Here is a 24958-nt window from a genome sequence, read left to right as displayed (position 1 = left end):
GGTAAAGTGAGTATTATAGATAGTCGAACACATTTTTAAAAATCTATTCCTATTTTTGGGTGGATTTTCGGTGATCCTACAGGACTTGAATGTTCAAGTAGTCCTATTAAGACCTGTATTAGGAACAGATCAGAATTCATTACGTAGAAAGCTCACACAGGCTTATTTTAAGAGCCCCTCTTAGGTCTTCAAAACCAGTGCATGAAAACTTGGCAGACAAGCCATTTTTGCTTCCTATTCAGTCAATGCTCCCCTGAGGAAATGAAATGCAGAACTTGGATTTACTTAAATTGTGGATGATAAGTCAGTGGGGGGGGGGGGGCATAAATAAAAAAGAAACATAAATCATAACCTCAAAACATTATCCAGCTTCAAAAATATTTACGAAAGCTAATGATTTGGGAATAATTAAATTTTGTTCTGCCGATTTACTGAGTTGTTTCCATTAGTTATAATAATTTTCCAGTTAATTCTTGGATTTTCTAATATAGAATTTTTTGTATGCATTTAAATTTTATATATTTTTTTATAAATTTACTTTATTGGTGTTCTATTTGCCAACATATAGAATAACACCCAGTGCTCATCCGATCAAGTTTCCCCCTCAGTGCCCATCACCCAGTCACCCCCACCCCCCGCCCACCTCCCCTTCCACCACCCCTAGTTCGTTTCCCAGAGTTAGGAGATAAATTTTATATTTTATTTCTCTATGTTCATACTACTGGATCTGCTTCATAACTTAATATATCAGCCACAATCACCAGAATCCTAAAATGCTGTAGAATGATTTCATATATTTTTCCTAAATAAAACAAAAAGATTTCCTATAATTCTCTATTGGTTATGATGTTTATGATGTTAACTATAGTTATGAAAGAGAGAGTCTTTATTATAAGAGATCAATAGAAAGGAATAGAAACTTTGGTTACAGACAATATACAGGATTTTATTTTTGTTTTGGTTCAGTTTTACATACGCTAGGGGTGGCATTCTAGTAAACTGGGAAAATTGCAGTCTTAACTCAGGTCTTACACCAAAATATAGTCTAGGTAGATCAAAGATATAAAAGGAAAGGATTAGACTATCAAAGTCCTTAAATAAAATTATGGGATAAATACGCTTTTATTAGAAGTCTAAGAAATTTCTAGATATGATATAATAACAAGTTATTTAATCCTAGATAAGTATTGGAAAAGATTATACGATGTAGCTTCTCATAATGAATTTTAACCTGATTTATTTTTAAAATGTATTATTCTTTTTTTTTTTTTAAAGAGAGTCTTTTTTTTTTAATTTTTTTAAATTTATTTATGATAGTCACAGAGAGAGAGAGAGAGGCAGAGACACAGGCAGAGGGAGAAGCGGGCTCCATGCACCGGGAGCCCGATGTGGGATTCGATCCCGGGTCTCCAGGATCGCGCCCTGGGCCAAAGGCAGGCGCCAAACCGCTGCGCCACCCAGGGATCCCCTAAAATGCATTATTCTAATTCCAGTATTAACATACACTATTAGTTTCAGGTGTAAATATAATGATTTAACAATTCTACAGAATTCTACACATTACTGAGTGCTCATCATGATAACTGTACTCTTAATCCTCTTCACCTATTTCACTCATCCCCCACCAATCTCCTCTCTGGGAAGCACCAGTTTGTTTTCTATAGTTAAGAGTTGAATTTTTGTTTGGGTCTGTTGGAATTCCTTCTTTACTCCTCTCCCCTCCATATTTTAAGTATATGGTGTCATCTTTTACATCCTTTTGTTTTGTGAATTCCTTGATTTTTAAAGATTTATTTTTAGAGGTGGGGAAGAGCAGAGGGAGATGGAGATGGAGATAAAATTTCTGGTGAACTCACCACTGAGTGAGGAGTGCAATGCAGGGTTCTATCCCATCACCCTGAGATCACTACTGGAGCTGAAATTGAAAGTTGGATGCTTAACAGATTGAGCCAACGAGGTGCCCCTTCCTTGATCCATTTTTATAGGTATACTTAATTTTACTGCTTTTGTGTTTCCTACTTTTCTTATTCCTGCTTATGGTCTTTCCAAAGATTCTCCCTTAAACATTCCTTGTGAGGCTGGTTTAGTGGTGATGAATTCCTTCAACTTTTGTTTGAGACACTATATCTCTTCTTCTTTTCTGAATGAAACCTTGCTGGAGAGAGTATTTTTGGTTGTAGATTTCCTTTCAGTGCTTTGAACATTTTTTGCTGCTCCCTTCTGGCCTTCAGTTTGCTGAAAAATCAGCTGACACACTTATGGGATTTCCCTTGTATGTAACTGCTGCTTTCTCTTGCTGCTTTTAAAATTTTCTTAATCACTGTTTTTTGCCATTTTACTTTCTACATGTCTTGGTGTGGACCTCCTTGGATTGATTTTGTTGAGGGCTCTCTGCCTCCTGGATCTGGGTTTCCGTTTCCATCCCTATTTTTGGATAGTTTTCAGCTATTGTGTCTTTAAATACATTTTCTGCTCCCTTTTCTCTCTCTTCTGGGATTCCTACAATGGGAATATTAAGCTTAATGGTGTCACTGAGTTCTATTTTAATTTATTATTATTTTTTCTCTCCTGTTCAGCCTGGTTGCTCTCCATTACTCTCTTTTCAATGTTACTCATTCATTCTTCTGCTTCCTCTAGCCTATTTATTCCATCTAGTGTATTTTTAATTTCCCTTGAGTTCATCTTTTTTGTTTTCTTTTTGTTGAGGGTCTCACTGAGGTCCTCCACTCTTTTGTCAAGTCCAGTGAATTATCTTCATGACCAATACTTTAAATATTATCTGTGTTTTATTTAACTCTCATACTGTGATTCTTTCCTCTTTTTTCATTTGGTACATATTCCTCTGTCTCATTTTATTTAACCGTGTTTCTGTGTTAGGAGAGTCAGCTATGTCTCCTGATTTTGCAACTTAAGTGGCCTAATAAAGAATAGGCCCTATAGTGCCTTGCAGTGCAATGTCTCCTGATCATTAGAACCTGGTGATTCAGCGGTGTTTCATGTTCCTTGCTATTGAGGCTGATCTGTATTTGCCTTCAGACCTGTCATCCAATGGTTCTGTTTATTGTGGGCAATAGTTTGGTCCCTGTGTTGTTAACGGGTCAATCTAGGGCCATCTTCGGCTTGAGTCAGATCAGGCACCTGCCAGAAATGCAGTATTACTGGATTTCAGGGAATTTTTCCTGTGTTGGCCCTTGAGAAACTTTTGTTGGTGGGTGGGGTCTGCAGTCAGACCAGATGTCTGTCCCCAGCCCACTGCTTTGGCCACAGTTGGACAACTGTCTGTGGTTATCTTTCCCTCACCACAAGGCAGGAGTCACTTTGGAGTTATGCTGGCCCTGTTAGGGCTGCTTGCTTTCAGCCAGACTTGTGACACTCCTTTTGATGGGCTCCAGCCAACAGTGTATCAGAGTGTATCACTGCTGGAGAACACAGGGGCAGGGCACATGTTGTGAGCAAGTTTTGTGCAGGTCCGTTGTGAGATGGGACCTCAAGCTGCTTTAGAAAACTCCTGCCCACAGGGTTGGAGGCGAGAGTCTTCAGGAGAATATAGGGGCAGGGCACAGAGTGCTAGCGAAGTCCTTGCCAGTTTGCTGTGTGAGGAGAAAACTCCCACCAGGTGCTGGATTGGAGAAGGCATATCCACGGGGCACACTGTTAGCAAGCTAGGTGGAGTTGTGGCACTGAGCTGCTTCCCATAGGTGTCCATTGCTAGGCTGGGGGGAAGGGGAGGGATATGTGACCCACCAGCTCCTTTGTTCCTCAAGTTTCCTAAAGTTCCCTGTTCCTCTGGCACATGCTCTGAGATTAGTAAACAAATCTACCTTCCATATAGCCCAGGTATTTTTCAGACTTCTATGCTGTTTTTCTGGGGGGCTATTTGTTGTGCTATTTCTTTAAGAGTGGGAACTCAGTTTCCTCTCACCTTCTAGGCTCTCCCAGAGCAGAGCCTGCTCATTTTTAAAGCTCCATGTGTTAAGCCCCATAGATGGTGGGGCTGCTTTTCAAAACCAAATGTTATAGATTTGTCTTCCCTGTACCTGGGGTGTCTGGCTTGAGAATCTGTCCTCTCCCCTCTCCACGTCTGCAGCATCCCTCTGTTATTGACAGTCCCATGGGTCCCTTTTGCTCTTGACCACGTCTCCACCTTTCCTACCCACTTTATGTGGCGTCTTCTCTACATTTAGCTGTGTAGAGTTTGTTCTGCCAGTCTAGGGCTGAAAGAAGAGAATAACATATTGGGGAGAATCAGAGTTTCAAATAAATACCTTGAGACAGGAGAGAGGTCTCATCAATTGTTATGTGTGGTGAGAAATACATAGAGTAATTGATATGATGAAGGTGTTAACTAATGCTATGGAAGTAATCATTTTGTAATCACACATCAACACATTGTACGCCTTAAATTTACATAATGTTATATGTCTGGACTTTAAAAAAGGATGACTAAAGAACAAATAGGCAACCATCAAACTAAATTAGACTATCTCTGCCTCTGCTCTTTTGAAATAGTCAGTATTAAACAAATTAACTTTTACACATTTTTTCTTATATGAAGGAACACATCTGTAAAATATTTTGCTATTTTGTTTTATTACTACAGAAGACCAAAATATGGTATTTAGGACAAAGTTGCAAATCATTTTTGTTATTTTGATTTAATTTGTGTGGGAAATTTAAAGACCAAATATATTTGCATGTGGGATCAGAAAATGAAGATTTCTAAAACCTTAAGAAGGGTTTTCTGCTGACCTTAATTAAAATGGTTTGCGCTAATTTTAGAAAGATACCCTGATCAGTTTTACAAAAGCATCTTTAATTCTTACAAAAGTTCACTGCAGAAGACAGGTAGTTAATAGTGCTTGAAAAGATGATAAATATATTTATACCCGAACCTGGAAAAAAATGCAGCCCTATGGAATCAAAAGTTCCTAAACTCATTTAAATTCATGCCTCGTTTTCAAATTTTAGACGAATACTGGCTTTCCAATAGACACAGTTTGTTGTTGTTTTAGACTACTTATCAGGATAAGAATGGGAAAGAACAAGGACAATTTGGTTTGTGTTTAGTGCAAGACTAATCTCAGAACTTTAGATACTTTTACACAGATTTACTTGGGATCAAAAGGAGTTGCTCTCTAAAAAGATATGGAGAATGGCTATATAGAAAAACTGGTTAGTATTCTGACATTCTTCATCATACTCATGGCTTGAATGTTATACATGTGATACAAAGTCAGTATGTTAGAGCTTGCAGTCTAAAACATATCTCTGTTACATGTACAGTAAGTTTTTATTTAGCATCACAAGCCCAAATTCATCCCCTTTTCCTTGTGGAAAGCAATTTCAAATACATTTCATATGGAGGAATAAAGAAATCCAAAGTATACAACTCATATACATCTGCTCAGTATCAGTGAAACAGAAAAAATTGAGTATTGCAGAAAAGATCTATCTAATGGATTATTTTCTGCCTATCAAATTCAAAACTGCTAAAGTGAAGGCAATGACATATCAATTATCATAATTTTATGAGTAAGGCTTAAATGGCCTACTGCAAGCAAAAATTTGAATTTCTTTGGTTATTTCAAGTGTAAGTGTTATTTTCTCTGTAGCATGATTTTGATATCTATTTAAGGGTGTAGCAAAATTTAATCACTGAAATCATGGCCCAATTCACATAAAAAAGGCAGCAAAAATTCCTGTCAAATCTCTTAAGATTAACTTGAACATCTATTCATCCACGAATAATTAACCCTTTCACGACCAAGGACATAAGAAATAATAAATTCTGCTTAATGTTAATCTTATAAAAAACGTGTTTCTCATTTTACACAATTTTAACTTAAAATCAGCAATGGTTTCCTTGAATTATGCAGTACATATAGAAGCCCAGTGGAATCAAGAGTTTTTCTAATGATAATTGTGAATTGGTATTTCAACTATTTAATAACATCTTTAAATGGGATTTTCAGTATAATTAAAAATGATAGACCATACATAGTATTATTCTACTTTATTGAATAGATATTAAATTAGTGATCTTACATAAGTTCTGAAGAGCCAAAGCATTAGCAATATACTAGAGTTCTTGCATTTTCTTATCAATTCTCTCTGGAGACATTTGATTCATTTTAACATAATGCCTCTTGGTTGAAAAATGGAAATACCAAAAACCAGAGTGCTCTTTTTATTCATTTCTCTCTTTATCTTAGAGAGTAGCAATATGTGAAGACTACCATAAATGCTATGATACACTAAGATTGCTTTTCTCAAGCTGCTTCAGAAAACTACTTTTATTCTGCTAGGGTCTCTTCTCAACTATGCATAAAGTCAGTAAAGTTACAATATGTTTATGCTTTAGTCTAAATATGAGTTGACACATGATCCTCCTAGGATTCTGAAAAATATAAACAGGTTCAAAAAAGGAAACAGAGACCAATCCAAACTGTTAGCCTTCTGATTGGTTCTGCCTGTAATTTTTGGCATGTCTGTGATTTTGAGGGAAGAGACTGCTTTGTTTACTGCTGCATTCCCAATTTTCTTCTCATCACAGTGCTCTGAACAAAGTAAATGCTCAGTGAAATTTGCTCACTGAATAAATGCATTTGATTTACATACTGAGATGGGGCCAAACTCTTAATACACTTTTTTCATGTAATAAGAATGTTCTAAAACATGATCTTTGAAGGTTGTATTATATTCTTTTTTTTATGCAATCAGTAATTTATCTAATCAGTATTCTGGGGACATCATAGTTGTTTCTGTTTTTTTCAACATTATTTTTTGGATATTATAGTCATTCTCAATTTTTCATAGTTCATAAAAGAGGAAGAACTGACAGCAAAGGACAGTTTTTAAAAAGCTCTAAATTAGGACGTCTGGGTGGCTCAGTGGTTGAGCGTCTCGTCTCCCCTGGCTTAGGGTGTGATCCCATGGTCCCAGGATCCAGTCCCACATTGGCTTCCCTGCATGGCGCCTGCTTCTCCCTCTGCCTACATCTCTGTGTCTCTCATGAATAAATAAATAAAATCTTAAAAAAAATAAAAAGCTTTAAATTTGTGCTACTTAATAACTTTACAGAAAAAGTTCAACTCCTAACAATATATGAAGGTGTTTTTTAAAGATATATCTTCAGAAAAAGAATTTCTAATACATACATGGGAACAAGTGAACACAGTACTTTTTATCTATTGTCACTAGGTGAAGGGCCTTTTGAAGGTTTCCTCATGACCCCCTAAACTGGAAAGAGGTATATTCTAAATAAATATTGTAACATCATATTTATCTCATCTATTTAATTCATACCACCTACCACATACATAGAATCATATTTTTGAATTCTTTCTACAAACAGAGAAAATCAAATTAATTATTGTTCCAAGACTAGACGAGGTACCTAAGAGAATCTGGAGCAGGTTAATATCACCATCTGGACACTATAGAAGTGCATTACAAATTGTAAAGGGTAATTCAAATGTACATTATTTATTTAAGACTGCAATTTTCCAGGGACGCCTGGGTGGCTCAGTGGTTGGGCATCTGCCTTCAGCTCAGGGTGTGATCCTGGGATCCAGTATTGGGTCCCTGTATCGGGCTCCCCGCAGGGAGCCTGCTTCTCCCTCTGCCTGTGTCTCTGCCTATCTCTCTTGCTGTGTCTCTCATGAATAAATAAATAAATAAATCTTTAAAAAAAAGAAGACTGCAATTTCCATTTAAAGTATTGCCTGCTTCTTAAATGAACTGCCAGGAACTTAAACTTAATGATTACATTTTGGTTGGCCAGAATACTAGTGTTTGACCTACTAAGATTGAAATCAATAGAAAAACAAAACAAAAAAAACCCTCCATTCAGATGAAGAAGGAGCTAAGTAATTGATTGTCTTCTTTCTTAAAACTGAAATGACTGTGAACAATTTAAAGTTCTCCAAGAAAGATCTTTCGGATGTAAAGAGATATTCTCATTTTGGAAAAATAAATAAATAATTTTACAAATCATGATTGACTGGTTTACAATCTGAATTTCTGAACTACTGGAGGACTTTAGAAAAGCAACAGGTAGAACGGGAGGTTTTTAAATTATGTTCAACATTTCAAAAAGCTTTAAAAACTGTACAATTACCCATGAGAAATCTGATCTGACTCCTTGCTTTTGCTTAGGATTAGATGGATTTAATTAGTACTAGTTATATTAATCAGACCAAGAGGTACAAATCAGGTTACAAATGTTTGCAGAATTGGCTTCCCTTTATAAAAGAAATAACTGGATTGTACCATGTAGTTTAACGTCCTCTGCCATGATCCTGCAGGCATGGTCCTGTTTGAAAGATTTGTCTTATCACAGTCTTAGGATAACCAAATGTATCATAAAGCCTGAGGAATACATGGAAGCCAGGTTTCAGTAAATTTGAAGTACCTACCGTGTATCCTTATAAGAACCAAATCTTATTTTCTGAGGCAGATAAATTATGATATATGTGACATGCCCTTTCTGTGACCTTAGAGTAGAAAGTAATTTTGCACATTCAATATTGGAAATTCAGTGCTTTCAAATAGGTGTCAGTTATGGTCTGTAGAACCATAAAATAAGCATTAAACTACTCACCAAATATCCTGGCATAAAAAATGCATCTTGATTTGCATTTAGATTTAACTAAAACCATAGGGACTCAACACTAGTAGTGTATTACATCATTATTCTTTGTTTAAATCTCTATTATAAGGAGAGACAGGTACACGGAGTCATATAAGCCTATTCTAAAATTAGATTCTACCAAATGTTAAGAAAAAACTTCCCTGATGCCTTTCTGAAAAACAGGTGATGGCTAGTAAATTACATTAAATATAATTGCTTTTGAATAATAAAAGCACTGGGAAATCCATAGCTTTATTTGTATTTTAGTTTTAAGCGACTCAAATAAAAATGAAGAGATTTTTATAAACTGACGATACTGCCAAAGAATTTCCACGACATAAAATTTACACGTGACATTTTCTTCCTTTTTTTTTTTTTTTTTTACCATTGTTTGAGTTGTTTTTTAATCAGAACAAAAATATTTTCATTCTTTTTTAGTGCTTGCACACTGCTATTTTCAGATTCTTCCACTTGTTACTCAGTCAAGCTATCCTCTACTTTAAAGTACTGGCACACAATGATGAATGTTTATCTTGAGTTTTTTTTTTATTTCTCTTCCTTTCCACAGTAAGAATGAGATATTGAGAAAATGGCATTTGAAAAAAAAAAAAAAAAAACTATCCAAACTGACCACCTCAAGAGAGGATGCTTTGGTCAATTGGTCCAATGTTATTCACTCCATTCCATTCCCATTTTTGTAGCAGCTTTACTAGATTGAGCCTGAAATGACTCATGTATGTAGCCATTTCCCTTGTCACTGCAGCAGCTAGGTTTGCTTGGACATTAAGAAATCAGCAAAATAGAATAAAATAAATCCCAAATCTTCTTTATAAGAGAGTAGCAGTAAAGATGATTTGTTTTTCTCACCGAAACTTAGTAATCCTATTTAAGCCTTTATGAGTGTCTCCTGTGTGCCAGAGTCTAAGTGTTTTACACATATAATTTCATTTCATCTACCTTGGACCCTCTATGGTCTTCTGAGGTAGGCACTATGAGTATTCACAGTTTTCCAGAGAGGATAACCAACTTGCCTAAGGTCAAAAAGCTATTAAGAGTGTAGCCAGAGATTGAATCTGCGCAGTCTCAAGCAAGAGCTGAGGGTGACATACCAGGATCTGCTACTTTGAAAGTTCCTTCTCAAGATGATTAGAATATGAAGCCAAGGTTAAGGAACCAATGGCTGATCCAGATGCTACATCAAGGTACTTCAACTCAAATGCTTTCAGGATCAGGCAGGTTAATATAATGTTTGAAGCACGCAGATACAGAATTCATACTCTGAACTTCCAGAATAATGGTACTAAATCTTTTACCTGCCAAAGAACCACCTGAGGAGATTGTTAAAAATGTAAATTATTAAACCTCAGCCCCATAAAATCTTTTTTCAGTCTGCAACAAAATTACCTTGGTTTTATTTTTAAATGCAGTTCTGGGTCTATGGTAACCACTGCTCTAAAATCACTTTACATGCTAATTACATTCTAGAATTCTCAGATTTTGATTCTGGGCTGTCTAATACGAGATGATCATTTTATTCATTCTAGAAATAGGCGCTGGGTAATAGCAAGGAATAAATCCAACTCCTTTCCCAAGGAGTTCATATGCTGCTGGGGAAGGGAAAAAGTATGAGCAAATAAATATGTATCACATGGGTAGGTATAATGGAGAAAAGTAAGTCAGGGGTAGGTTTTCTGATATGGTCACATTGGTACAAAGGATGTGAGAGAGTGAACCTGCAACAGCTCAACAATGTTCAGGCTAAGGTAACAACAGAAAAGTCTGTGAAGGGAGAGTTTGCCTGGTATATTGCAAAAACAAGGAGACCAGTGTTTGGACAAGAGTAAGAAAGGAGAAAAGTAATGGTATAAGATGACGGAGAAGTAGTAAGGAAGTAGATCACATGGAGTGCTAAAGGCCATATAATTTCAATTCCATGTGACACTGGAAAACAATGAAAAATTATATTATCTGCTTTATGTTTTAACAGATCAGTCTAGCTACAGTATAGAGGATATACTGTGTGAGGAAACTTTGTAGGAGCAGGAAGACCAATTGGGGAGCTATGGCTGTAGTTAAGGCAAGAAAAGATGGTAGTATGGCCAGCATGGTGGTAGAAGAAGTATTAAGAAGTAGTCAAATTCTGGATATATTTTAATGAGTGCACCATGACAATTTTTCAAATGGATTGGATATGAGCCATGTATAAGAGGGATCAAGGATGCCTAGATCTAATGTTTGGGCATTCAGAGATTAATAAATTTGGCATAGGTAAAATACTCTCTCAGCAAATTCCTACCTGGGCACCAGTGTGAAGTTTGTTTTACGACTTAGGCAACACCTTCCATGGAGCACTGAAGGCAAGAGAGTATATTATCCTCTAAATAACCGTGATTCATTAAAACACAAATTCTTCCTGACAAGAAACATTGAAAATAAGACAATTATTTCATTATCAGTAATTAGAATAGGAAAAGGTAAGATTTTCTCAGTGATATTTATATGACTTTTAATACATATTTTGCACTCTGTACTTATTCCTAACTTCCATTCAAGCTTTGATCATTGTGTAGAAATATTTGTCAATGATTCCAAAATTTAAGTGCAAATTTATTGCTCCTAACCTAATCTAATGGGAATAAACATACAGGATTTCCTATCCAGCCAAATAAAATCACAACCATGCCTATCCACTGCAAGCTATGCTTTCATGTGACTCACAAGTTAATACTTTTTCTTTCTTTTTTTTTTTTTTTTTAATGCTTTTCATTTTAAAATATGTTGTCTTTCCTACTTCCTGTTCTGGAAGCTTGAGACAGAAAGTCATTTAAAGACAGCTAACTTGGTACAAAATTTTAAATTCTAGGACTGTGCCCTCAAATGCAGGACAAAAATCTGCTGAGGGATAGAGTCATATGTAAAAACAAACCAGCTTTTATCTGCGAGTTCATATTTCAAAGAAGGGAAAAATCATTCTGAAGATATAGGAGAAAAGAAAAAGAAAGTATATACCAGAGATTCAGGCTTGTATATAAAAACTCTTGTTTAGAAACTGTACAATATTTGATGGAATATATAGATAGACGATAAAGAGGTTTTTCAATGAACACATGCTCCAAATCTTCAGAATACTGTGAACAAATGAAATAAAAGAGAAGCAGGGATCCCTGGGTGGCGCAGTGGTTTGGCGCCTGCCTTTGGCCCAGGGCGCGATCCTGGAGACCCGGGATCGAATCCCACGTCGGGCTCCCGGTGTATGGAGCCTGCTTCTCCCTCCGCCTGTGTCTCTGCCTCTCTCTCTCTCTCTCTGTGACTATCATAAATAAATAAAAATTAAAAAAAAAAAAAAGAAATAAAAGAGAAGCTGAAAATGTCTCTCTTTGGTAGTTGTGGACTAGGTTGTCAGATAAATTCTAATATAATAACCTGCAAAGTGAATTCAAAGAGAATAAAGCAAGCACTTGCACTCACATACACATATATACACGCACCCTATGCCAATGTGCCTTTACGACCTAGACTTCAAGGGGAAAAAGATAGACATTCATTAAGATGCTGCTACAGTCTAGAAATAGCAGAAGAGTCCTTGAACTATCCATGTTTCACCAGCTGGCACATCTGAGGGAGAGCTCCCATATACATTAATGCATTATCCTTATCACTGTAATTGATACCTAACACTTCTCAACCCATCAAATGCAGTCCTGAATGGAAGGACATTTATCTCCATCTAAGATGACCATCACTTTGAAACCCTAAGTGATCTCAAATTTCTTAACAGCTTAAATCACAATACTGCAGAGAAAAATAATACATGGTGCTACTGATTCATTTCCCGGCTGCCAAATGAAGATGTGATCTCACATACCTGAGCACAGTGGTGATGACTTCCTGTTTAGTGAGTTCTGATAACATTTCCAAGTATCAGAGGGAAGAGAAGAAAGATCACTAAGCCCAGACTTTACCTTCACAGACTACTACTAGCTCTTTTTCCTGGAGTGGGTAGGAAGCTTTGATGCCATCCAGTGATCTTGCAGGGCAAGCACAGGAAGAGATATCTTTATTTCCACTCAAATGATGTTTTACAACTTTAGGGTGACTCATCATGGCTGGTTCTATGACGTAATGAAAAGCATTACGGGACTCATTCTCCTTTCTTACATTAACATAAACTCATTTCTCTTACAATGAGTCCTTTGAAGCATGAAAGAACATTTCAAGACGATTGTGTCATGGTAGAGTCCTAATCTGTACCAGGAGTTGGACAGGTCTTCAAAATTATGATCATCTAAGAACTTCCAGTAGATATAATGAAACCAGGTCCCAGGAGCTTCAGATTTACTTAAAGGGAAAATAACACCAGACAAAAGACAGACTAAAAGTAATAATAATATTATTATGAATAATGATAAGGCAATAAAATCAACAAAACAAGTAATCTGAATGCATTCCTATAAAAATATAAAATTCCAAAATTGTTACAATAAGAAATAGAACACTTAAATAGGCCAAAAACCACGATAAAAATAGAAATGAAATCATCAGAGAATTCCTACTTATGCTGAATAATTACAAATAAGTTTGTCCTTCTCTGTGCATTTATATAAAATACAAAGTCTACTTTATAAAGTGACAAAAGCAAGTTGCAGAAATATATTTATAGCATGATGCTATTTTTAAAAGCATATATACATGTATTTACCCATTCATAGGGAAAATAGTCCGCAAAATTATATACCAAACACCCTCTGCGGTACTAGTTAGAGTAAGAATTATTGTTCAACTTCATATGCTTTATATTGTTTCAATTCATACCAATTACTTTTAGTTCAAGAAATTCTGGATACAATCAAAACTTAGTGAAATACATGGTCAAAATTCAAAACACTGAAAATAATCAGAAGAATCTAGCTATTTTCCCAGATATCAAGGAAAGGTGCCAAGAAAGTGTAGAAGAGAATCATCTGGCTTGAGAGTCACATGTCATGACAAACTCATGCTTTGACTTTGGAAACACCAAAGCACAGCTGGTTAGATTCTGGCCTATATCTGGGACCTGCAAGTAGCTACAACATGGGAGCTAGACGGACTCAAAAATTGTGCAGCCAGTACCCTATTGTGTGGAGATTGCTTTCTTAGGTAGACAGAGGTGTATTTAGCTTCTATTCCATTAACACCAGTCTTTCTATATTCATTCAGAAACAATTCCCAACATGCAACATGACCAGGGGTAAAAAAAAGGGGTGGGGGGAAGAAGGAATGATGCATCTCATCTTGGCCTGTGTAGTTCCCTTAAATAAAGCAGTGTAAAGGAGGGTAGGGACAGAAAGAGCCTCAATGTCCATTGAAAGATGAATGGATAAAGATGTGGTCTATGTATACAATGGAATATTACTCAGCCATTAGAAATGACAAATACCCACCATTTGCTTCGACGTGGATGGAACTGGAGGGTATTACGCTGAGTGAAATAAGTCAATCAGAGAAGGACAAACATTACATGGTCTCATTCATTTGGGGAATATAAAAAATAGTGAAAGGGAATAAACGGGAAAGGAGAAAAAATGAGTGGGAAATATCATAAAGGGAGACAGAACATGAGAGACTCCTAACTCTGGAAAACGAACTAGGGGTGGTAGAAAGGGAGGTGGGCAGGGGGTGGGGGTGACTGGGTGATGGGCACTGAGGGGGGAACTTGATGGAATGACCACTGGGTGTTATTCTATATGTTAGCAAATTGAACATCAATAAAAAAATAAATTTATTAAAAAAAAAGCATGTGAGCAGTGCATTTTTCATTATTGTGTAATTGACTACCTCAGATTTTCTAAGCTACACCGTCTCTTCCTCATAGAACAGTGCAGGGGTGACAAGAGACAATCCAGTAGTAGCTAATGGATGCTGCAGAGACTGGAAATTGAGCAAGAAGTTGTGCACAAACTACATTCTTAAATTTATGTAATTTTAAATCTGACACGAAGACTACTGGCATTCACATGAACAGGAAAGAGGACATGGCTCAAATCAGAGCATAGTGAACTACCATCTACTTGTTCCAGAAATAGAATTCTCCTAGCATTCTGCGTTCCTGCTTCAGGTAAGGTGCATACATCATCACTGTATAAACACTAGGTGTTGACAGACCAGTTCTTGTTCCAAGCTGAAAGGTTAAAAAACAAACAAATGATGACAATGTGGGGGAGTTTATTTAAAAAAAAAAAAAAAGAAAAGAAAGGAGATGGCACCGTGACCTGCTGTACCTTCTGACCCCTCCTCTTCTAGACTGGGTGTTTCCTGAAGAGGAAATGGCTCTCTCGCCTTCAGATCCCCTGCATACTGATACTGAAATCGATCTGTTCTTTTATATAGTTCCTAAAACTTTTCTCTGAAGATGTTTTGAACCAAAGTTTATATCCCCAAACCAGCAGCATCAGCCTCTTTTTCTACCATCTCTAACAAGCTGATAATTCAGTGATGAGAGATGGGTAATTAGGTCTGGGGATGGGCTAATGTACTCAGAAACTAGAATTTGGAGTTATTATGAGCAGAGGAAATCAGATGTTTGACCCTTTTTTGGCCAATAAAATGTTAAAAGCCTTTTGATAGTCTAAGAAAACATAACACGGACTCCTCTCATAATTTATTTCCAATGTTACTTCAAATTTAAGGAAGGTCTCATTTGTAGAAAATCCCATGCTAGCTTTTGCCCCAGAATCCTGGAGTGGTTAATACTGCAGCCTCTGAACACATTACCTGAATTCGAGTACTGACTAGCATTTAATAACTGTGTGAACTTAGTGAAGTCAGCTCATCAATCAAGCCTCAGTTTTATCAGGAAAATGATTGTTGTGAAACTCAAATATAGTTAAATGCTTTGCACAGTACCTAGTATATAGACAGTTTTAAATATCTTCTATATGGACACTCCTGTGTGATTCTTTGCCTCCAATCATGCTTCAACTCAACACAGAGCAAATAAAGAAAACAGGTGTAATATGTGCATTAATTTATTCTTCACTAATATTGAACTAGGTAGATCTGTATGTCTCAGTATTTACCAAATAATATACGCAAGTCTATACATATATACAAATATTTGTATATTTGTATAAAACTGAATATTCATGATTCTAAATTTCACAACCACTGTCATATAAAAAGTAGACTACCATATAAATATCTCATTCCATGTTCAATCTGAAATATAGATATATATTACACAAGACAATTTTAAAAAGGGTAATATAAGTAAGTCACTAACACTGTAAAATCTGACTGCTTTATTAGATCAAGGTAGACTGCAATACCTTCTAATACCATGTAGAGAAGCAAGCAATCAGAAGTACATAATTCAGGTCTTAAAAAAAACGGATTTATCCTAAATTGGTTTACAGCACTGAAAGAAAGCAATCCTGCCACATACACTAAAGTGAATCAGTCCTGTAAGCATGCTGTCATCAGTCAGAAGAGCACTTCTCAGCAAGAGTACTTCTTTAAGCAGATCCGTCGTACAAAACCAAATCAAACCACTAGCCGCTACATGCCTCGCACTCAGTAAAAGCTGAATGAGTTAATGTAAGGACATTTTCTAACCCCATATCCATGCTAAAATCATTAACACTGCTGATATAAAAATCAGGGCAGGAAAAGAAGGTCAAGTATAGATAGAGGCTGGCAGATAAATCACTGGCTGATGCATGGAAAAACCAATAAGGAAAGTGATTTTTAGTGTAGGGTATCAGAACAATTTCTCTGAAAGGGCTACTAGGGGTAAACAAAGACAGTCCTACTTATTCCCCTTTCTCCTTTATGCCCCTAGCAACCACCATACTGGAAATTTTGAGCAAAAGAAACATTTTTAACTTACTCACAAGAAGGCAGTAAGATAACACAATGTCTATTTGTGGAAAAAAAAATTAAATGTGGTTAAAATGGAAAGATAAACTATAAAGTATGTATTTGATGACAATCTCACAGAAAATTATGTTTTCTAAAATTATAATATTTTACATATGCTAAGCTAAATGACAATATTAGATTATATCTTCTGCAACTGTGGTGTCAAAAATCTGATAGCAAATTTGCTGCTCCGTTCCACTTGTGACATTATACGACTTGATGAAGCATTCCAACCATGGATATGCATCTACAAATGAGAAAAATAATGTTATTTAACCATTAAAGTTAAACAAGTATCTCTGAAAAATATGTATCTAAGTATAATGCTTAGCTAGAAAAATTTAATTTAATTTAGCTTGAAAAGTACATAAATACACTTTAAATTTAATATTATCTACTCTTCCAACACACACTGGGTTCTTGTTACTGTTTTGCAACAATCCTAACTAATTTGATTTTTTTTCCCAACAGAAAACAATAATTAAATGTGGGGTTTTCCAAATGTTTGATAGCAAAGGTAGCAGTCATCTCATTCTGAACTTTTCTTCCTGCTGCTTACTGACCTCCCCAGATTTTTGTTTTTAGCTTTTCCTTTTTTTTTCTTGGTTGACTGCAAATAAACCGATTGCGAGATTCATATCAGCTGCTCAGGCTCTTAGACTTGTCTATCTGAAACTCCCATCAGGTACCAGGCTCTGAGTTCAGACAATGTTGGCACCTGAGGTGCTATTTCCAACCTTCGGTCATGACCACAGTAAATCTATTTAAAACTTCTAGAAAAGTTTCTTAATGCTTCTTCATATTCAAGTTTGAAAGACACTTAATATGTCAATACTGGCAAGAGTCAAGCAAGACAGGCATTCTCCTCTCCTTATACTTCTGGTAGAACTATAAATAGGTAGAATATTCTTGAAAAGCAACCTGGCAACATTTATCAAAAGCCTACCAAGCCCGTGCTCTTTGATATGAAAGTTTTATTTCCAGAAATCTATCTAAAAGAATTAAAACCAAAAATTAAAGCTGACATCAAATAAAGTATGTAAGTTAAACCTAGCTACAGATTTATATAAAAGCTATCTTTTTGGAATTGTTATAAAATGCAGACTGACCAGGGGATAATAAAGTCTGATTAAAAATAACCTAAACAGGGCAGCCCTGGTGGCCCAGCGGTTTAGCACCGCCTTAGCCCGGGGTGTGATCCTGGAGACCCGGGATTGAGTCCCACATTGGGCTCCATGCATGGAGCGTGCTTCTCCCTCTGCCTGTGTCTCTGCCTCTCTCTTTCTGTGTCTATCGTGAATAAACAAATAAAATCTTTAAAAAAAATAACCTAATAAGTTAAAGTGACAGCAGCTAAATCTGCAGCTGGTGAAATTTGTTATTGATGAGAAATTGTTAGGGGAGTCAAGCTGTTTTTCTATGATGGAGGTCCGTAAATTAATTCCTTTCCTTTCCTTTCTTTCTCCTTTCCTTCCTTTCTTTCTCTTTCCTTTTTCCTTTCCTTTCCTTTTTCCTTTCCCTTTCCTTTTCCCTTTCCCTTTCCTTTCCTTTTTTTTCTTTTCTTTTTTTTTTCTTTCTCTTTCTTAAGATTTTATTCATTTATTTGAGAGAGAGTGAGAGAGGTAGAAGCAGATTCCCTAACTCAGCAGGAAGCCTGAAACCATGACCTGAGCAGAAGGCAGATGCTTAACTGATTGAGTCACCCAGGTACCCCTAAGGTCTGCAAATTTCAAAGAAACAGAAATGATAGCCACAAAAGGAAGTCAGTGGCAGTAAATGTTGTAATCAACATGCTTTGATCTGAAGATCTGTTTAATGCATAAGATGTTATCCAGAGAACAAGTAAAGCTGACAGAAAACAATAAAATAAAAATGTATAAAATCTAAAACTAGTTATTACTAAGCAGAAATTCATGAATGAATTAAACTGGCTAAATGAAGTGTTATAGAAAGAAAATGTCTCTTGTCAAAATTTCATCTCTTGGTATAATCTCAACAAAAATATTTGTATGCATAAACACAGTATCAAATGTGCTTGTGATCAAAACTACCTCCCTTTTTATTTCAAAAAATTTTAAAAATCTTTTCATTTCATGAATTCTGATTCTTACCTATTTTCTCCCTGCTGTCTTCATCAAAAGGTAAACCAGACAATAGATTATTTAGATCCAGACTTCAAGTTTTCATACCTCTATTTTCTTCTAGTTAAACATTTTATTTATTCATGAGAGACACAGGGGGAGAGAGAGAGAGAGAGAGAGAGAGAGAGGCAGAGACACAGGCTGAGGGAGCAGCAGGCTCCATGCAGGGAGCCCCACATGGGACTTGGTCCCGGCACTCCACGATCACACACCCTGTCCCGAAGGCAGACGCTCAACCGCTGAGCCACCCAGGCATCCCCTTTTCATGTCTCTAAATCTACATATTAGATACAGGTCAAGTACTGTTTCAAAAAAAGAATGAATGTTAAAAATATTGCCTACCAATTTTTATTCCTGAAGGACAAAACATATCCATGATCGTATCCATACTCTGCTGAAGGTCATCATTGATAAGGACTTCTGATGCTGGGATCTGGAAGAATTTGTCCTTGAAAAAATTTACAGAGGAAAAAAGGAAATTAATCTTTTTTATTTTTTTAAGATTTTATTTATTTGAGATAGAGCACTGGGGTTGGGTGGAGGGAGAGGGAGAGGCAGGCTCTGCTGAGCAGGGAGCTGGACGAGGCCTTGATCCCAGGACCCTGAGATCATGATTCGAGCCAAAGGTAGAAGTTTAACTGACTCTGCTACCCAGACGCCCCAGAAGTTAATTTTTTAAAAAGTTATAATAAAAGTATTTCAATATTATCTAATTAAAATAATCTAGACTATTTTACTCTACCAATATTGTAGAATTCATAGAGTTCTTGTGTGAATTCTTAAAATCTGATTTACTACTGGAATCTAAAGACAGCATAGAGATGTATGTGTGTGTGTGTGTGTGTGTGTGTGTGTGTGTGTGTGTGTGTAATCCAATTAAACTGCACTGACTTAATGATAAGAATAATGGTATTTAGGAAAGAGTGGGGTCTATCATTCTCTTTGTGTATAGGAAAAAAATCTAGTGTTAAGTTTAAAAGAGTATAACACATGATGAGGTGTATTCATTTTTTCCCTCCTCTATCAGATTATAAGATTATACTTTCTTAAAAGAAAGATTTTGTTTGCTTTGTTTTGTTCACTGTTATAACCTCATCACATACGACAGTACCTGGCACATAGCAAGTGCTCATTAAATATTCATTCAATAACTGGACAAATGAATTGTTTAAGTGGGAGGGAAAATTCTCTCAACGTTACCCCAGACTGTTTCCCAATGTGTGCAGTAAAAATATTCAACCTTACTGCTAACAGAAATCTGGCCTCTGCTGTTGGCTTCTGGAAATAATCTCTCAGCCTTAGAGCCTGTTAGGAATGTCCATGTTTGTTTCACTAGAGGTTTAGGTTGGGAGTTTGGGGCATGTGGTATTTACTTGATCTTTAAGGGGCTGAAAACTGAGATCAGCCATATGGGCTATTAACCGTGAATGACAGAGTCCCAATAAAAACTCTAGACACTAAGGCTCAGTGAGGCTTCCCTGCTGGCAAAACTCCATGTGTAACATTACACATCATATAAGGCTGGTAACACTGTCTACTACTCCATGGGAAGAGGACCACTAGAAGCTTCATGTTTGGAACTTCCTGGACTCTGTCCTATGCACCTCTTCCCTTGGATTTTAATTTGTATCCTTTAGGTATAATAAACCATAATAGCACACTAACTTAGAGAAAGTACAGGAGTCTTTCTAGCACATTATCAAAACTTCAGGGTGGTCCTAGGAACCCCCAAACTTAGAACTGTTGTTAAAAATGAGGGAGGTCTGTGGATAGCTCCCTAGCTTCACACAATATAACCATCTCCCTTCTGAAGTAATTTAGTTCTTTCTAATATGGACATATGGAGACTTCAAAAACCTGGTAAAATGGTGCTAGATAATGTCTAGAAGTTGTGGTCATACTTCTGTCTCTGGCTCCTCCTGGAGTAAACCTGAAGACTCTCTCTTCAAATTCCTATTCTTCAATTTTTCATGATTTGAGCAAGACAGGATAAATATATAGACACTTCAAGATTTATGTGCTTGTATTTTATTTTCTTAAGTTGCCTTAATCCTCTCAGTAATAAAGTAGGTATGAATACATACATTAGAATTTAAAAAAAAAATTTTTGTTATAAATACCTATACCAACTCTGTTACTTACAGAATCCATGAGATAAGCTTCCAATACTCCTGTTCCATCATCAAGAGTAAATGTCATTACAAACACATGTTGAAGGGGTACAATACCCAGTACTAGTGAAGGGAAAAAAAGATCAAACTATGTGAATCTTCTATTCCTTATACTCAAAGTGAAGTAAAAATTGTCTTATGCTGTTATGTTTTGTTTACTAAAATAATTTAAGGTAAAAAGTTATATATGTGACTTTCGTTCTTTAATAACAGTATATTATATTCATTTAGCAGGTCCAATTTAGAACATTACATTATACCTATGTAGGGACAATGACTCGTAAGCAATTGCTTCTTTTTTTTTCTGATTAAATATTAACATAATATATTAAAATGAGTTGCTAACTTGATAGAAAACAAAAACTGATTCATGAACTACAATTCACTGTATGTCTGCTTCATGAAAGACAAAATTAAAATTCAGAATGTTCTAAAAAAATAGTATACAGTTTAATACTTATGATTCTGTAACATGTCTCTCCCCTCTGTATTATAAACATGGGGATCACTTATTTTTTAAGATATCATCTGGTTCAATGGACAAAAATATCAGAAGATGAGATTCCATAATTCAATGGACAAAAATATCAGAAGATGAGATTCCATAATTCAATGGACAAAAATATCAGTGATGAGATTCCATAATTTGGTAAGATGAGGAAGAAGAAATTAAAGAGAGATACTAAATGATATGAAAATTCATAGGTTAAAATGGTACTTTGTATTTGGAGATAGACATTTAAAATTTATAAAATGAAATACTGTCTTCCATTTGTGGAATCCATATTTAAAAGGAGTAATTAATTAAGAATAAATTAGGATAGAGAGAAATGAATTACGGCATGCAGACATGACAAAAATTGTTACTATAGAAGACCTGAATTTTAGGATTCTAAAGGTCTCCATAGGTTAAAACTGAGCTAAAACCAAGAAGGGTGACCATAAAATCCACCCTGAGGGACCTACCTAAACAAAGAACTGCATTAAGAATGGGATAGGGAGACCACACTGTAAAGCAGGGAGCTCACATGAAAGTTACCTGGAATTGCATGGACCACAAACAAAATGTGAGGTAGAAATATCATATAGCTAGATTACAAACGAAAGAAAATAAAACCAAGTATACAAATAAATATCTACACAATAAAATTTTCAGGCTAGTAGAAACAAAGTGTCCAATTTTAGAGAAATAAAGGTTTTCTTTATATGCTCAACTGGCCAACATTTGCAGCCCTATTTGCAGCTTTAAATGACAAACTTTGAGAAGAACAGTGGTAAAGTGAAATGTTTACTAAGGAGGAGAAATGAAATAGTAAGGAATGTGAGAAAATACCAAATGAAGTGAGGGTATGTACCTAGCTGGAGAAATAAAAACTTGGTGAAGGCTTGATGGGGATCTTTAAATGCACAAAGCCGGTTAATCTTATTGAAGACATGTACTCTAATTCTAGTTGACAGAACACGGTTTATATTAAAATTTTAAAGAGGCAGATTTTGCTTAAAAATTAAGGGCATATGTTGCTTTGCAATGTAATGAGTCCTCTGTCACTGAAAGAGTTTTACGCCACAGCTGGATGATCACAGTTGAAGAATATGATATAAGAAGCTTTTGTTCCAGCTAAAAAATGTGTATTGGGTAAAGAGCTGTGTAATAGCCATCATTAAAACTGTTTTTAATCCTAAAATACTGTGAACTGAAGAGATTTTTCAGAATCTGTATCTGTAATTAATAATTAAAACTGAAAAAAATTATTGAACATTAAAATATAATGGCTAAAGATATTGGTAGATGCTTGAAAGCAAGTTTTCAAATATTTTAAACTTCACTTTATACTTTTATTATAATCACTGATAAAACTGGTTATAAAATCACCATAAAAATGGTTTTGCCTAAGTAAAGTTAAACTATAGCTCAGTCTTTGCTCTGGTTTTACTATACCCACAAACACTGAAATATAATCAGTGAGGTCACAGTTGCACGACACAGAAATTTAGCTCACCTTCAGCCACAGAAGATGGAATCCATTGTGTTTTATCAACCAAGGAATTTAGATTTTGAATTGGTCTCAAAGTAGAACATTGTTTACATCTGAAATTAATGACAGAAAAAAACCACAGGCTTTTAAAATTATTATAACTCATTTATTATACCTTATTTTTGTTGTTCAAACAAGCAGTTTAAAAAGTTAAACAATAGTGTGGTACGTTCCCTACTGTAATGCACAGAGTATAAGCCGAATTATAAAAATATAAGCTTTTTACAGTAGAAGCAATTGAAAAGAAAGAATGGTTCAGAATAAGGAACTGGGTTGAGAATAAGAGAGAGGGTCCAGATCCAGATTGTTAATTTGACTGATTTCTTTATTTGGTAAAATGAAAAAGTGTGAAAGAGACAATCTCTAAGGACTCCTTCATTTGATGGCTCTGTGATAATAGTTACGGTCTTAGGTAAATATAACCAATAGGAAAAAATCATTCTCACTAAAGAAGTCAGTGAGACTTTGGGTAATATATTCAGTGAGCACATATTTAGATTTAGAGGTTCACAGTTTCTAACACCTACTACAATACTTATCTTTCATAATAAAATCAATCTGAAATTACACAATCTACTAAAACTGCACATTATTTAGTACAGGTATTTTGCTTTATTTATATACAAACATACTTTAAGTACAAATAATTGTTTTTTTATTATATATCACCATAAGATTAGGAGATGTTGATAAGAAAATATCCTTGAATAAAAATATAAAAATCAATGTCCAAAAGGTTCATGCAGACTTTTTTTTTTTTTTTTTGCAGACTCCTTTTCACTTGTAATCTAGGGAAAGGTAGAGGGTATTTATATTAAATATTATCTCCTCCCACCCTTCAAATACATAGATATTTCTTCAACAGAAAAAGGGAATATTGAATGAAGGCACATTATTTCCTAAAAAACGGGCTGTGATAATAACTTTAGACATTGATAAAGCAAGTATGCAAATTAAAAATTAAATATACAGATTAAAATATAAGGGTAACATAAAAATTAAGTACAGAATTCATTACTTCCAAAGTAATAAAAGAGGAAAAAGGGGAAAAATCAAGAACATTTTTATAAATAAATCTAACAGAATACTAGAGGGGAAAAAAAAAGCTAAATAATAACAAAAAAAGGTGGGGAGGGGAAAGAGTAATAGTTTAAATAGACAACAACATAAAATGTAGAAACAAAACCTAAATATATCAAGTAATTAACATATTTTAAACTCATTTAAACATATTTTAAAATAACTAAAATCTAGTCCTAATTATTTATGAGACTTCCTAAAATATTACAAAGAAACATGAAAGCTAACCAGCAAAGAGCCCTGAAATCTACAAAACAAATCCTGATTAAAAAAAAGATCATAAACCTACAACCACTGAGGATATTAAGCAATCACTCTCTCAGAAGTGATTAAATAGACAAAGTTACAAAGGAAAAAGAAGTTTTAAATATGATTAACAAGCTTGTCTACTGGACTTAACACTATTAAATACTAAACACAATTACTAAAAAATACATGTTCTTTTTAAAATATAGGCAATATATACAAAATCTGAACAAACATCCTAGGATACAGCAAAGCTAAGTGAAGCTCAAAGAATCATTATGAAATGTATCAAGCTATGTGGTTAAAAAGTAATCCAAGTAAAATACAAAAAAACAGAGCACCTAAAATGTGTGTGTAAAGATTTAAAAATACACAGCTAAATAATTAATGGGCCTAAGAAGAAATCACAATGAGAATTAGGAAACATTTAGAAGAGACAAAACACAACAAAAACACACAAAAAACTCAAATCCTGGGTTAAAGCTATGGCCATTTTCTCAGGGGAAATATTAGGGGCCTAAATGTAAATATTGAAAAATATACTAAAAATTAATGAGTTAACTGAGGTAAGCATTCAATTAAAAATGCTTGAAAAAGAAAAACTGAAGAAATCTTAAAAAAGCAAATGCAGAAAATAAAAATATGAACAATAATAAAACAATAGAGAGTGTCAACAAAACAAAAGCTATTTGCTTTGGCAAAAAAGGTCAAGAAAAAAAGGTGGCAATAATATTAAGTGGATTCAGGAACAAAGTG

At 35.2% G+C, this 24958-nt stretch overlaps 1 protein-coding gene across 12 annotated transcripts in view; it reads right to left on the bottom strand.

The window, feature by feature from the left end:
- Positions 1-15620: 15620 nt before the first annotated feature.
- Positions 15621-24958, bottom strand: part of POT1 (protection of telomeres 1) — an 80240-nt gene continuing 70902 nt past the window's right edge. For all 12 annotated transcript variants that reach the window (XM_072764130.1, XM_026010764.2, XM_026010773.2 and 9 more), the window contains 4 exons: positions 22841-22929; positions 20812-20903; positions 19012-19117; positions 15621-16775 (listed from right to left, as the gene is read on the bottom strand). In XM_072764130.1, the coding sequence (XP_072620231.1) occupies positions 16663-16775; positions 19012-19117; positions 20812-20903; positions 22841-22929 (400 nt within the window). In that variant the 3' untranslated portion in view covers positions 15621-16662. The remainder of the gene's footprint in view (positions 16776-19011; positions 19118-20811; positions 20904-22840; positions 22930-24958) is intronic.

Source organism: Vulpes vulpes, chromosome 7 (genome assembly GCF_048418805.1).
Source record: "Vulpes vulpes isolate BD-2025 chromosome 7, VulVul3, whole genome shotgun sequence".
Taxonomy (NCBI): Eukaryota; Metazoa; Chordata; class Mammalia; order Carnivora; family Canidae; genus Vulpes; species Vulpes vulpes.
The sequence above is the reverse complement of the archived record's forward strand: the minus strand, read 5'-3'. Positions and strand labels throughout refer to the sequence as shown.